Raw genomic sequence first — 16,311 nt, 5'->3', positions numbered from 1 at the left:
AGAGGTTTTTGTAATATTTTCAGTTCTTCAGTATGTCATGTCTTTAGGCATATGCAGTGTAAAAAGCTTTGCACGCAGGAAATTTTCCCTATTTCCCTGAACAAAGAAAATTTATTCAATTTAGTTTAGTACATAACTTTACAATACATAACTTACAATTCAGTACGTAAACTTGCACTAATTTGTAAGTTCACTAGAATGTGATGAGAAACATGCTTGAGGGTTGTTGGATACCTATCATATTCTCCTGGTAGTGTAAATAGTTCACAGTTAGTCTCTTGTGCTAAGAACTTGTACTTTTTAACATTATTTCTTTATTATGTATAAACTTATTCAGAAGATCACAATAATGCCCAGCGTACTCTCTACATAAGACCACTCTTTATAAACTTGTACAGAAGACAATGTTGCTCTGAAGTGCAAGGTTACTTTGAAGTCATTTTTGAAGGTTTATCAGAAGTTGCAAACAAAGTTTCTCCAGAGGGGCTTATCAAATATTTAAAGGCCACTTACATTTAGGCCAGTGGAAATTAGATAGAAATAACTGACCAAGTGTCTGCCTTGTAATGTGGAGCTTCCTCAATTCTAGAACAACATATTTTCAGAAAGAAAGTAGTAAGTGCTGATATGCCTGTTTTAATTAGCCTTAAGTTAGAGGTGATTTCTGGCAAAGAAACACACCATAGATTGCACCAAATAAACATGTCCCAGCATTTGGTTCTTAAGGACTTTGATCTTACCAAAACATTTCTCATTCAAAAAAGAAATTATCAAACCCATATCTTCTTCAGGTACTGATCAATCTACTCACAAATTCGTGTCTTGCAAAAGGATATGTGTTGTTTGTGTAAAAGCTTATGTTATAGTTTATTTTTGATCAAGTTGTTTCTAACCTACATTAATCTGCTGTTCATATTGTGTTTACCAGTTACAGATGAAAATGGCTACTTCATTACAAACACATAATTCAATGACAAACTAAAAAAAAACAACTCATTTTGGCATGTATTTTATTTTATTCATTCCCATAAGCTTCTCCAGAGAAATATGCTGCAACTTCTTTCTTGCTCTTTTGATTGGTAAAAAACACAGTCTTGTTTTGAGACAGCAGTTTTTACTTTGCTTATTGAATTGTTAAAACTTAATCTTAGACAAAAAAGTGATAAAACCACTTTTTTTTTTTTTTTAAATTATTATTATTTTATTTTTAGTTAGCACCCATTTCATGGTGCCCATTACACTATAAGGGGGAGGGTTGGTCAGTGTTTACTGCTTGTGCTATTTAAAGATATAAACTAAGAAAAATGAAGGTTATACACACTCTTTATGCAGAAAATAGTTATTGATCTTGTCACTGGTTTGTTATTGTTATTAATATTTTTAATTAACAGGGTAAAGAAGAATTTGCTGTTATTCATAATAGAATACTTCCCTTTTGATCACTTTATTAGAAGTTGTCATATATGAAAAACGTGTTGCTTGGGTTCAATTTGTAGGAAGAAGTTTATAGCATGATTAAACTGAGAGATTTCTCGTAGGCAAAATTTGATGTTGGAAACAAATCAGACTGTCATTTCCTATGGTGTGAAGAAATCCTGTATAATGATCCATAGAGAAAAGGCAGTTTGGTAGACCCCAAGTTAGCAGATACTTTATTCCTTTTAGGATCAACATGTCAAATGTTGGCAATGATGCTAAATCACTAGTCAGGCTTATGCATTTACCTTTAGAAGAACAATACCTCAGGTTCTCTTTAGACGTCAGGGTGATTTCCACAACAAATCTTGAAAAGAGTAAGCAAATGGACCGCAGTATTAAATCAGTATCAAAGTAAGCCCAAACCCTATAAAGATAACTGTAGGTTTTTTTTTGTGTATGTTTTTTGTTGTTTTTGTTTGTTTTTGTTTTTTTGACTGTTAGAAAAGAAGAATATGTGGAAAGTTCAGATAAAACTGTAAAGATTTTGTTACTTTAAATAGGAAAAGGACGTAAAGTTATCATTACAGATATTTATTTTTTTTTCTTCCAAGTCTCATCATTTCTGCTCTATCAAGACCATCTATGAGTCATCTGCTTTTTGTCCAGTTCCCCACTTTCCTCTGACAGTGACAAAAAGAAATGGGTATAGACTGTACCAGTTAAGGAGATGCATTATTGGCTGCTATCCATTTATTGATGGCATAGAAATCCATTGCCTTTCACCACCCCTCCTAATGGCATCCTATAAAATATTGCCAAATTGGACCCTGTGGAATTGCCAAGCAAAGTGTTAGAACACCAGTATGAGCACCTGTCTCTGCTCTCAGAGGTTGCAGTATCAAGTGGCTTTTTTCACAATGTCTATCAGCAACATTTTTCAGTCATTTCTATTGCATTGATGCAAGGAAGTAAAACCACACATTATTTTTATGTTTTGGGAAATAGGTTGGAGCACTGCTTAGGTGGTAGCATTCAAGGTGTTGGGTGAAGTGGTCCGGGCTGATTTACCAGTTCATTCTGTAGAACAGATTTTCTGGTGGAGTTTTATTGCTGAGGCATTTAGCATGCTCACAGCATTTCACTCCATTTAAACATACATGTTAGGAGCAGAGCCAAGATCCCAAATGAACCTTGTCTGTTACCTAATATTAAAGAAAATAAAATAAAGACTCTTACACTTGCAGGCTTGATTTCTCAAATGACTCATTCTGCTTACACTAAGAAAAGAGGCTGTTTTTAAACATGGCATAGAACAGATTAGGCTTGAATAGTTTTTTTCAAAAACCTCACTGTAATATTTTCTTAATGAAAATATTTTGATTTAAGAAGAAGGAAATATTTGAGTAGTTGGATAATTTCACATTCGTTTTTAAGAATATTGTGAAATCCATGTTATTTGCCATCATCCTCAAACCTCTGAGAATATCTGATCACTATTGGATCATGCACATTGAAAAAATTTCATCATTTGTGCATGTTTTCTTTTCCTAATCAACGCCCTATTCAGAAAGTATGAGCTCTAATCCTAACTTTGCCACTGACTTTCACTCCCTGTGCCATTTCTACATTTTTTTTTACTTAGTTTGACTTACACATTGACTCACCGTGTATATGAATAGAACTAGAGATGATAGTTCTTATGTAATGAGTAAAAATTTGGGATTATTAACTGTTAAGATACTTACACATTTAAGGTGGTATAAAATTACTATTGCATATTCTCTCTGAGATTATATGTATTTATTTATATGTATATATTATGTAAATATTATAAATAGTTGCTTGCATTTATGTATATAAAATACACATATCAATTCCTTATATACTAAAGTGTTTTCAATGCTTTCAGGTTTTGATTGTCGAAGCTGATAATGATAGTGCAACATAGTCTTATTGTAGCACTATTTTTGTAAGAAATTCTATGTTCATTATCTAGATACTATTACCTCAGTTTCCGGGTATTTTGTTAACAAGTTGCAACATAATTATTTGCTTAAATTATATCAGTTTACATTCTAGCCTCACTTTTTTTTTTTTTTTTTTTTTTTTCTTCTGTCTAGGAGAGGCCTGTGGGAGGTTAAGCTTAGCCTTTATATTCCTGGGGGCTGGAACACATATGTTCTCTGTCCCTGTGCAACTGGCATATTTCACTCATTAACTGTTTATTTCATCTGCTCTGCCTGTTTTCTCTGGGAACTGTGAAGATTTGAGATGCTAATGTGCTTTGAGAGACAGAAAACAATCTCAGTTATTGCCTTAAGACTGCCAGGCTGGTAGAAAGGTCTTTAATAACCTTAGCTTATGTTTTGTTATATGTTGTTGTTTCAGGTTCAATGGACCCAAAAGACTTTCTGAGGGAAGCACAAATAATGAAGAACTTGAGACATCCAAAGCTTATACAGCTTTATGCTGTTTGTACCTTGGAGGACCCAATTTATATTATTACAGAGCTTATGAAATATGGAAGTCTTCTAGAATACCTTCAAAGTAAGCATACAACTAGAAACTCATTTCAAGGGGTGCCACAGCTTTCAGTTTAGTAAATATACTAATATAAAAGAAAGAATTAAAACACTTGGTTTAATATGCAAGATGTTTTATTTGTTGTATTTGGGGATGAGAAAGAGGAAAGAAAGATGTTTATGAACAAATTTGACATGCCAAGGTATCTGAGAAGCAGGAAAGAATCACATTTAGAGTTTTGTTCCTGCCTTATGATGACACATATTTTTCCACCAGTTCTATGACTAGATGGGAATGTACACCAACAGAATAAAAAGATAAGCATACCAGAGGACAAGTCATCATATTTGACACAAAATGGAGGCATTTCCACAACATGTACTTAATAGTTTTAAAATCTATTATCAGGCAAGGATAGTCTTTCACTGTGAATTTGTCCCTTGCCTGTTGCATCAGGTCTTTTATCTCAGCAGCATTTCAAAGTGCTCTTCTGAAGAAAAATAATAATTAAAGACAAAGTTGTACAGCCTGGAAAAATTAGCGTAATGATTGCTCCGTAAATTCAACTCAGCTATTGAGAAATGCCTGGTTCTAGTGCTGTTCCTCATTTTCAGTTTAGGAGATGACTGATATACCGATGTCTCTAAGGTTGTGATGTTCTCTTAGAATCATAGAATTGTTAGGGTTGGAAAAGACCTCCAAGATCATAGTCCAATCATCCCCCTACCACCAATATCACCCACTAAACCATATCCCTAAGCACCACATACAACCTTTTCTTAAACACCTTAAGGAACAGTGATTCCACCAGCTCCCTGGGCAACCCATTCCAAGGCCTAACCAGACACTTCAGACAGATCTTAAAGATCTCAGTAAATGTCTTCTGCCTCCTGCCCATAAGGCAAAGACCTGTGCAGTATTGCAGACAGAATTTAAAGTGATACATTTCTTTCCCCATCCTCTCTATGGAACTGTTTCTTAAGTGAGGCTCAGTCCAGGGACATTTTCAGCTGAAGAAGTCTCTAGTAGAGGGATGACCCAGTTAGGAAGCCACCAGAGGGGCTGCAAGGAAGTTGTGCCAGGTCATCTACATGTTTGCATGCATTACTAAGTGCTAGTAGTCAGAAGCTGTGAGGCACAAATTTCCATTAAATTCTCATCTTTGGTGCCTTTATGTGCAGATTGCTGCTTATCTGACTGAAAGAGCCTGGCACATCAGAAAATGATTGCTGTGCATGAAAACATTTATTGCATAAGAGAAATAGCTCTGAGAAAGCCAGGATGAATCACAGCTATGGCACAGGTGAAAATTGTCCTCCCTTTGTACACGGAGTACAATATGTCCAGGACATATCAGCGCTGCAGCCCATGTTTAGATCAGTTGCCAGCATATGCACAGCAGCTGCCCTTGTAGGCATTGCATGTATACAGCCTGATTTGTGCACTAATTCCTGCAGCCTTGCATAAGAGACTATGCAAAGTCTATGCGGCTATCAAAACTGTAAAAATGGCCAATGGAAACCTGCTGGTATCTTTCCTTTTCTGATGGCCTATGCACAGGGCAATAAGCAGAACTAGGAGGTGGAGGCAGAGATTCACTTGCTTCGATAGGTATTGGTCAGAGAAGTTATTGCCACCAGTGACAGTAGTAAGAAAACAGATTTGAAGCTCAAGTAGAGCTCTCTGTCTGAAAGTGATCTTTATCAGTTGGAGGTCAGTGCATAACTCTTAATAAGCATTCTTGACACTCAGCTACTTCAAGAACCAAGAAAACATTTTAAAAAAGCTGGTGTTTCTGTGTATGTTATGAGTAAAAATGGCAAACTGGAAGAGAGGAAAAGTCTGGAGAACATTCCTCAGTTAAATTCCAATTCTGGAAATTTTTGGTACATGTTTTCAGTTTTAAGAAGCCCTAATATTTTATGTGTGGTGACTATCACATTTCACCATAATGACAGCAACTGAATTGTGATGGGTACATTAAGTCCTTGTATACCCTATGAATGTACTTTGGGATACTTCTTGATAAACACTGCTATGCAGAGTTACTGAGCTTCCACCAGTATGACAAAAATGTAACTGAAAACTTTTTTTCTTGTTATTGGATGTGAATGAAATCATCGTAAACATATGAATACCTTTATCATGCATGTCTGATAGACCTTGGGCTTTTTCTGACAGAGACGCAGTCTGGACATTTGGTGAATTATTTCCAAGGAAATGCTCTCAACTGGTGAAAATGCTGTGTATTTATTTATTCATTGTCAGATTCTGTTGATGAGAATATTTGCTCATATTTCCTAAATGAGATATTGTGATTGATTGCTTAGAACAGGGTGCAGACCCTGAACTGTCTTTGATATTTCCTCTAATAAATTTTTCATATATGGGGGATAGTCATGTCAAAAAATATTACTAGGAAAGGGCATGAAAATGCTACATTTTCATTATAGGATAAAGAATAAGCCATGGGGAAGTTTTGTAAATTCACAAGTAGTGCCTGGTTTGGATGTGGAAGTTATATTAACTTTGTTTTTTGTTGTTGTAGTTTTTCTTCCTTTATAACACTTTTCAAAAAAAGTAACACACATGCATGCCCATATACTGCAGCTGGAAACTCTTCTACCCAGCTCTGGTTTAGACAGATGGAAACCTCTGTAGCTGTTCATAAACAGTGAGATCAGTTGTGGCCTCCTCCCATCCATCAGCCCACATGCTAAAGGTGGTAGGTCAGCCTCTGCTGCAACTTATAGAGGTGGATCTTGTCCCTCTCCTTTAACATGGTGCACCTGTATGTCCTAGAAGGAATAAAGCACAAGAAGGATTTAGCAGCTCTGACTCCTATTCTGCACTTAAATAGTTCATTACGCATGAGGAGTCATCCTTTCTGCTGTGACATTGCTGTGTTCTGTCAATTGGAGCAAGCTTGCATCAGGCCAGCCTGGAGCATTGACAGAGAAAGGACAAACCCATGCCTAAGTCCATCTGTGTCTTTGCATTAACAAGGAGGTAGTTCGCAGTCTGCAGGTGAAGGAGCAGTGTGAAAGGGAACACAAAGAGAAGGTTTTTAAACTGAGTCACAAAAGCTAGTTTCCAAAACCCAGGTACCTATGCAAGTACCTGTACATCTTTAGTTATTTCCTGATTAAATACAGCATAAGCTTCATTTGTGGATTTATTTTTGTCCAGTAAGATGAATAGTAAATGTTGATGTCTGCCAGTTATCAGAACTGCAAAACTTCTGAGTGCTATATTATTCTGTGGCCTGATGATGGATTTTCTTGATGGTTAAGCAATAGATTTTCACATAGACTGATTTTTCTCTCTCTTTTCTAAAGGTCAAGGCAGCTATTAAACATATGTGTGAGAGAGGAAAAGAATTTCTGAGTCAACAATAAAAGTAAATAATCTCAGCAGTAGATTATCATGCCAATGAGTTTAGCCTCAAAAAGAAAGTAGGACAATACATATACAGAGCAAATATAAACATTTAAAATTCATTTCTTTTACCTATTCATCTCAGAACATCTAGATGAGCATAAAATTCAAGACGAGGAAAGTGCAGCATAGATTAGTAAACAATGGAATTTCACACTTATCGTAAGGGGTGACTGCAAAGGTAGGTCAGATAAAATGCCAGAACTGGAGGAAGCTATGCAAAACAATGCCAAGACACTTTCACTGTGAATCAATTCAAAATAAGTGACAGAAAACTGCCAGCCTAAAATGTTTTATTTAACTCAGAGGCAGTAAGGAAGACAAGACACCATCCTCAATGAGAAAGAACTGCCAATACATGAAGCAACAAACACTTAGCTTTTTGATATTGTTAAGATTCTGAAACAGAAATTTGAAGTCATTCTGAATATTAGATGCTACAGACATCGAAATATGTTTCAGTGCTGCAGACTTTGGGTGTCAATGCCTGAATATAACACTGATTTGGTTTACCTAGATTACCTTGGGGTATAAATTCTATGCTGAGTTTATCTGTCCTCAAAATGCCATAAAGTCCCTGGATTTGAATTCCAGTGTGTCATACCCAGTAACATATTATTGGTACCTGTCTTACTATTTATGGCTGCAGTTTTTCATGGCCCTGAGGCTTTTTCTTCATTTGTAGAGGCAAGCTGTTCTATGCAAAGTTATTTTGCTACTTTATTTTAACAGCCAAACTTTGACCGCAAATCTCTATTTCTGGAACTTGATGATCTTACTGTGGTGGGAGTGGCATAAACTTCAGAAACTTCTACAAGAGAAGCAGGCAGCTTGAAAGCAGCTCGAGGAGTCCTTGTGTAGAAAAGCAGCAACAGAGATAACAGCGTGAAGCAGTCAAGTGGACTGTAAAATGAAAATGAGAGTTACACTTGACAGCAGATGGTGTATTTGCTAGTAAGAATCACCAGAGAACATGCAGCAGGGCTAATTTTGTCCTTTTCCCTCTTTAGTCATCTTTGGCTACACCCAGTGAGTGCTGACGTTAACTCTTACTTGCATTTTGGGATGGGTTATACACTTTTCAGAAAGGCAAATATCTGCATTGCTAAATAGATAAATGTCTTTTTCTTTAGAATATGTCACCAGATCCTTCTAGACCTAGAACAACTGCTGTATTTGGCATCTACTGTTTTCAACAAGATGGGGCAGTCATTGTCACTTGGTTATCATGAAACAAGCTCTGTGACTTAAAGTAGTGCTGTTCACTAACCTCTGACATTTGTTTGGTCTGTTACATCATTGCATTGCATGGTTTCCTTGATTTGTGTTAGCTGTATGAATCAGTTAACTCTTATTTATATTTGAATACCACAAATATTATATTACTTTTGTCTTTTTAAATAGAGGATGCAGGCTCCAAAATCCTCTTAAAACAACAAGTAGACATGGCTGCTCAGGTGGCTTCTGGGATGGCCTACCTTGAAACCCAGAACTATATCCATCGGGATTTGGCAGCGAGAAACGTTCTTGTTGGTGAACACGGTGTTTACAAAGTGGCGGATTTTGGACTTGCAAGAGTTTTTAAGGTGGGTTGTGAAAAAGTAAATTGGCTCTAATTCAGCTCTAGGGGAAAAGGAAGAAGACATCAACTAAGGTATGTCCTGTAACCTCTAAATTATTGTGTTCAGGCAAAAAAGCAAGTCCAGAGAGAAAAGGATCCTTAATGCATTTTCTTGTACCCACTACTTGTGTTATCACATGTAAGGTTAGAAGCTGGCCTGTGCCTTTGTGTCAGTCTGAAGATGGCTGCCTGGTGGGAAGATTGCTTCCCACTCAGCCACCAAGGAAGGAAACCCTTGCTTTGCAGCCTTTATCCACAAGACTAGTGTCTAGCACATGGAGAGAAATTGCAGGAATTACACTCCCAGGCCTGTAAGGAAAAGCAGATAAAAATGCATTCACAGCTATTTTCTCCTTTTTTACTTCTGCTTTGTCTCTGTGATGCTTGGGAGTATAGGTAGCAATCATAAAATTGCTACCTATTCCTCTGCACCACTGACTGTGGAGTTCATAAAGAGAACTCTCAGACATTTGAATCTGATGCAGCTTTACGTTCATTGGCATTGCACTCTCTTTCTCTCTCTCTCCCTTTTTTTTTTTTTTTTTTTTTTTTTCATCTCTACCCTTGGAAAGTATGGAAAACCAAGTAATGCTGACCAATATCACCCTAGGAAAGAGTTGTGGATTAGAAATTTCTTACCTCTGAAAAGGATCTGAACAGAGTTGGAAAGACTTGATTTGACATATTTTATGGATTCAAAATGTAGCCCATGATTTCTGAGGTCTTACTATTGCTTTTATTGATTTATGCTTTTATGAGAAAGAAAAACAGAGAAGAAAGCCCTCTGCTTCTCATTTACTTTTTCTTTTTAATTCAAGCATCATATTGAAGTTCATAACAGAGTTGGATTTATTACATATACTGAACTGTAAAATAATGGCTTGACAATGGTATCAAGGGGCTTTGAAAGTGCTTTTTGCTTAATTTTAATTCTTCTAGTTATATATAAGATCAGATTGCACATCTTTAACAAGAAAAATGTTTTTAAATGAAGATTGCTTATAATATGTATTTCTCCTTTGTTCTCGCTAAAAAGGGTAATCATTTACAGCTGTTGACATTGCTTGTTAAAATTTAACTTCACTAAAATATTCTGTTATAGAGTCATTTTTGCAGACTTTCTTAGGAATATTCTGTCTCTTGAGTCAAAATACTGGCACGATCACATGCAAAGATCCCAAATGAGGATCTCAAGTGAGAGAAGTGAAATACAGAATGTTAACTAGCATAATCAAATCATTTCTTGCTTCTAGTATTATGGTCAAAATGCCAATTATATCAACGTGTAGATACAAGACATTGTAGATATGTAGATACAAGACATTTGAACCAATAGTTCAAAGCTTTAGGACATCACAGCTGAAAAAGATACATTCTAAAGTAAAAACAAACAAACAAACAAACAAACAAAAAACCAACAGAAATTCTTGTATACATATGCCTGAATTTGCAAGAGAAAATCTGACCAAGGCATGGGTGTGGGTGATGTACACTAAACCACAAGTAGGAATTAAAGAGAGAATAAGTGTTCACAAAGTTTAGGTGTCCATGCTATAAAACTTTAAGGAAACGTTTCTATGGGTAAGGAAAATTAACTCAAATTTGCAAGCAAATAATTTTTCTTTTCCTATAAGTATTTCATCTTCACTTCACATGAATTAATTGCAGCCACTGTAAGCTAATGTTAATTTGAATCACTTGGAGTTTGTTCTTCAGTCCTGAAACCTTCTTAAGCGATTGTTATCAAAGTTAATGGCCCTTCAACGTTACAATAAATCATAGACCAAAGGTTCTGAATTCATTAGCTCTAGCTCTTTCCTTCTCTATTTACTGAAGACCAGACATGGAGGCATTTGGTCTCTAGTGTCAGCAGGATGCTTACAGTGCCACTTCTGACAGATTTTTGAGATCTTGCACACCAGATTCAGAGCTCACAGTAGCAGGTCATAATTAATCACAAGCCACTCCAACTCTGTGTGCTCACTTGAAATGATAAATGCTTTGGAAAGGCCTCCAATGAACAGTAGCACTTCTCAACTGTAAAGCCCACTTCAACAAAAGACTTCAGTAAGTGCATCCTTTAATACCATGAAAGGCAAGCGTTTGATAAATTCAAGCACAAGCTTAGCTTGGTCAGGTGCTTAAGTGCTTTGCTAAAAACAATCCTAAATCAGACTTTGTTTTACTGATGACAGGTAGAAAATGGAAATATATGTGAAACCAGGCCTGAAACAAAACTTCCAGTGAAGTGGACAGCCCCTGAGGCAATCTGCCACAACAAATTCAGCATTAAGTCAGATGTGTGGTCGTTTGGAATACTTCTCTTTGAAATAATGACTTACGGAAAGATGCCATATGCTGGTAAGCATTTTTACCTAAGGAATGATTTCTAGTTGTTTTCTTGCTTTTAGAATGATGTATTGTTGTGGTTTAACATGGTGGGCAACTAAGCAGCATGAAGCCATTTGCTCACCCTCCACCCTCCATCTCTGGGATGGGTAAGAGAATCAGAAAGAAATGAAAGCCTGTGGGTTGAGATAGAGACAGTTTATTAAGACAGAAAAGAAAGGATAATAAACAATAATAATAATAATATGTACAAAACAAGTGATGCACAATGCAATTGTTCACCACCCACTGACCGATGCTCAGCCTATACCCAAGCAGCCAGTCCCCCCATCCCGGTCAGCTCCCCCATATTTATTCTTCAGCAAGACATTAGATAGTATGGAATATCACTTTGGCCAGTTTGGGTCAGCTGTCCTGAGTATGTCCCCTCTCAGCTCCCACTGCAACCCTAGCCTGCCCTCTGGCAGGTCAAAGCAAAAAGCTGAAAAGTCCTTGGCTTAATGTAAACACTGCTCTGCAACAATTTTAAATCGGAGTGTTATCAATATTATTCTCATCCTAAATCCTAAACACAGCACCATAGCAGCTACTAGGAGGAAAATTAACTCTATCCTACCTGAAGCCAGGACACATTAAAAAGCTTAATGCCTGTACCACAGGCATGTTAAAGGGTTAGAACTGTAAATACAGAAAGGTAGCTGTTCAGATGATACCCATTTAGTGGGTCAGACCTTCTGGCTGCCCCAGGCTCCCTGGAAGCTTTCCAAAGGCTGTGATCAACAGCCATTCAAGATTTCTCTTGCTGGAGTCAACCTACATTTCACATACACAGAAGCCAAATGCTTATTTCCCTCCAGCACCGGATCAAAGATGCCAATTGCTAGAATGTGGAAAAGAGAAAGGCTTTTTATAGGATCATAGAATCATTAAGGTTGGAAAAGGCCTCCAAGATCATCTGGTCCAACCATCCCTGTACTACCAATATTACCCACTAAACCATGTTCCTAAGCACCAGGTCCAAACTTTCCTTAAATGCCCCCAGGGCAGTGATGCCACCACTTCCCTGGGCAACCCATCCCAATGCCTGACCACTCTTTCTGAGATGAAATTTCTCCTAATTTCCAACCCCAACCTCCCATGACACAACTTGAGGCTATTCCCTCTTGTCCTGTTGCAAGCTATCTGCAGGAAGAGGCAGACCCCCAGCTCCCCACACCTTCCTTTCAGGTAGTTCTAGAGAACAATAAGGTCTCCCCTTAGTGTCCTCTTCTCCAGAATAAACAACCCATTTACTCAGCCACTCCTCATAGGAACTGTGTTCGAGACCCTTCACCAGCATCGTAGCCCTTCTCTGGACACTGCTCCAGGGCCTCAATGTCCTTCTTGCAGTGAGGGGCCCAAAACTGAACATAATATTCAAGGTGTGGTCTCATTCTCTCACCTGCCTGCTGTCTTGTTTTTCCTTTCTTTTGTGTGGATATCACATAAAAGAATGTGCTATCATTGATGAAATACTGCATAGGTACTTCAGGAAGAAGCCATCCAAAAAATGAATAAGGGTGATTTTCCCACATTCCTTCATATTTGACTACACAGTGGAATGATTTCATAAAGAGAAGGATCACAAGTATTAGGAATAAAATTTCACCAACCACAAAAGTACATTTAATGGTATGAGAAGAGCCAATATACCTAGCACTCTGAGAAGTGCTCAAGAACTGTGGCTCCAGTAACAACAGATATCAATGAAATGCCTGACTGTGATTCATTTTGTGCTAGTGAGGAGAACACTAGGGCAGGACTGAACCAAAAAAAAGTTATGTTGCATCCCAACAGGCCTGAGGGCTGGTGCATTTACCATCAATTACATTTAATGGGGTTCAAAACTGGTATTTACTGTAAAAGGAAAAGTTGGTTTTGCTTTTTAATTTCCATCTTCCCATCCTGTGAAAGCACTTTAGGAAAAAACAAAACAAAACAAAACAGAACAAAACGCTCCAAATCCTCAAATTGTTCTTACACGAACTGTATATGTGTGCATATGTAAATACACACACATAAATTATTCAAGTAGAAGCACCATGATTTTTGGTATTGTCTGAATAAATACATAGCATTATACATTGGCAAAGGCGTAGTTTACCTTTAACTTTACAGAAGAAAATGTCCTTTTGCCATGGTTATTTGCTTTCTTGATATTACTTTCAGGAGTATGTCCTCTGTAATCAGTTAAGAGATAAGGTTATGTTGAACCATTGTGGCAATGGGTAATGTACAAAGGAAACATCATTCAGAGATCTAAGAAAAAGAAATAAAGATTATACAACTGAGGATTTAGTTTAAAGAGTAGAAAATTGAAAGGGAATTGGACAATAGCCTTAATACATAAAAGGTACAATAAAGATAGGGGAATTGCTTCTTCTTCATGACCCATGGTGACAGAGCAGGATGCCACAAGATAACTGCACCAGAGGAAAATTAGGGCTGATGTTATTGAAAACTTTCCAAATGCAAGGAAAATTCAAAAGCAGGTTAGATTTTCTTGGGAGGTTTTGGAGCTGCTGAGTGCAGAGTGACTTAGATTTAGCTTAAGTGAAGTAGATGTCAAAATAATTTAAGCAAAGGACAGGTGGCGGAGGAGAAGCCTCCCACCATGACAAACCCATTTTAAATGCCTTGCATCAGAACAGTCAGGGTAAGGGGCCTGGGAAGTACTGGAGGTGCTTTTCAGCTGCTGATCCGGGCACCTCCAGTGGTTTCTGTGTTCTTTTTCTATGGAATGGGGCCTTCCCACTCCCATCTCTGCCCTTAGCATGGCTGCACTTGGAGAAAGCACACCCTTTTCTCATCTAGGTAGGAGTCAGGGACATGTGGTGTCACATGTGCCTATGCAGACCCTGGAAGTCTGATGAATTCTTTCTTCCTTGAACCATTAACAGGCCTGACAGGACACCAGGTGATCCAGATGCTGGACACGGGGTACAGACTGCCTAAGCCCAGGTGCTGCCCACAGTCCATCTATGAGATGATGATGCAGTGCTGGAGCCAGGAGGCCAGTGAGAGGCCCACCTTCCAGGTCTTGTGCTGGCAGCTGGAGAGCTTCATAGAGAATGACATCAGTGCCAACAACTGTGACAACGCCAAGTGAACCCCAAGATGGGGGCTGAGGTGGAAAAGTGTGTGAATGTGACTGAAGGGGCGGCTGTGAAATTAATTTAAGCCCAGATATGAAGCGAGACATTATGAGGTGAAGACAAGGAGGGCTGCTACACTGTCACGCCAATGCTGGCACTCAAAGACACTTCAAGTTTTTGCTGCTGGCAAGTGTTTTGCAAGATGAAGCATCAGGAAGCTGAAAGGGTGGGGGCTTCTCAAATACAAACTGGCTTCTATTTATTTTTTAAATATCAGATCACAAGAATGAAAAAAAAATAATCTTGCACAGTAGCATTACAGCATTTCATAATTTCTTTATGGGAATAATTATTTTCTTTTCCTTAGATTTTTGAACCATACCAGTTTGTGCTTGTAGAGGAGTTTGATCACTCTGCACAGCAGGATCTGTGCTTTAAGAGTTCTCTTACAGAAAAAAATAATAATAAAAATCCCATTAACATGATAACAGCAGAATCCAGATTAATTGCCTTGCTTAAACCCAAAGTACACATGCTTTTGCTGTATTGAAAAAAAAAAAAAAAAAAGGCAACACAGAAGTTCATGGGGGGAAAGGAATTATTTTGTTCTATAGATGCAGGATTGATCTTTTCTAGTTTGTATACAGTTCCTCTTTTACAAGAATAAACACAATCATTATTAGATTCCTGAAGTTGTTTGTTTTGAATGTTAAATAGTGTCTTGAAACCTATGATCTATCATTATTTATTGAAGTATAAGGACTTGTTTCATAGCTCTTAAAGTTTAGGATTTCTGGAGAATTTAAAAGTTCTTAAAAAGATCTTAAAGTTTAGGAATTCTGGATATATTAAAAAGAAATCAAGACTACGTTAACATTTCAGAGTGACCCCCTACATCTTATCCTTCTGCACACATCAATAACTTTCTCCAACAGGACAAGGCTCAGGGCAGGTGTAGGTATTTCACAGAAGAACTAGAAATCTATGCTTCCATCTTCTCTAGATTTAACTTTAATGTAGGAGATTTAAATAATTGATGATCCCTTTTATTTTGTTCCATGGGGAAATGGGGCCCAGATGCTTCTGCTAGCAGTCTTCACAGCTACAGATTTTAGAAGTTTTTTTTTTTTTTTTTTCCAGATTTTCTAATTAACTTCAATATCAGTTTTGCTAAAATTTAATATAACTGTGACAGTTTTATCTTCAGTTGTGAGGTTTAGAGGACCAAGCTTCAATTATTTACTTATGATTCATCAGTTAATTATTTAACAACATAATCCAGGAATTAAGAGCTCTACTGTGTTAACATAGCATGAGCTCAGTGTAAGTTTTCAACCATTTTCCTCTAATATCAAAAAAGGTATAAATAAATTAAAAGATTCATTACTTTAAAGGCTGGGTGGTTTTTATTACCTCTCTTCTTTATCATCTTTTCTTCTCTTTAGATATATCAGATCCATTCATCTCAGTGCCTTGCTTCTAATTTTTAATTTCCTTTTACCCTCCTCTACTTTTGGAAGGCAACATACCTTTTCATTATTATTATTACGTATATATATATATTATTATTTTTTTTTTCTTTCAAGCATACCTTTTATGTGCTGTCTATTCAGAATTATATTCCTTATTTATTTTTCCTCTTTCTGTCTGACTACACCTACAGTCTCTTTAGTGTTCTGTCTCTGTTCATCTTCATTTTTTGTGTGCAATGTTTCTCCCTTGTAGCTGTCTTTATATTAATTATATTTGTAAAGCACAATACAGCAGTAATTAATTAGCTGTCATACCATCCATGTGATTTTGGAAAATGATCACCATTCTGAAAGA

At 37.1% G+C, this 16,311-nt stretch overlaps 1 protein-coding gene across 1 annotated transcript in view; it reads left to right on the top strand.

Moving 5' to 3' along the window:
* Positions 1–14,498, top strand: part of FRK (fyn related Src family tyrosine kinase) — a gene marked incomplete at both ends in the record, with an annotated part of 61,201 nt that extends 46,703 nt beyond the window's left edge. Inside the window, 4 exons of the mRNA XM_084284443.1 lie at positions 3,808–3,966; positions 8,785–8,966; positions 11,197–11,362; positions 14,290–14,498. Of these exons, the coding sequence (XP_084140569.1) occupies positions 3,808–3,966; positions 8,785–8,966; positions 11,197–11,362; positions 14,290–14,498 (716 nt within the window). The remainder of the gene's footprint in view (positions 1–3,807; positions 3,967–8,784; positions 8,967–11,196; positions 11,363–14,289) is intronic.
* Between the last annotated feature and the right edge of the window lie 1,813 nt (positions 14,499–16,311).

The sequence above is a fragment of the Netta rufina genome (genome assembly GCF_964035555.1).
Source record: "Netta rufina genome assembly, chromosome: 3".
NCBI lineage: Eukaryota > Metazoa > Chordata > Aves > Anseriformes > Anatidae > Netta > Netta rufina.
Note: the sequence above shows the minus strand (reverse complement) of the source record. Positions and strands in the feature narration are given on the sequence as shown.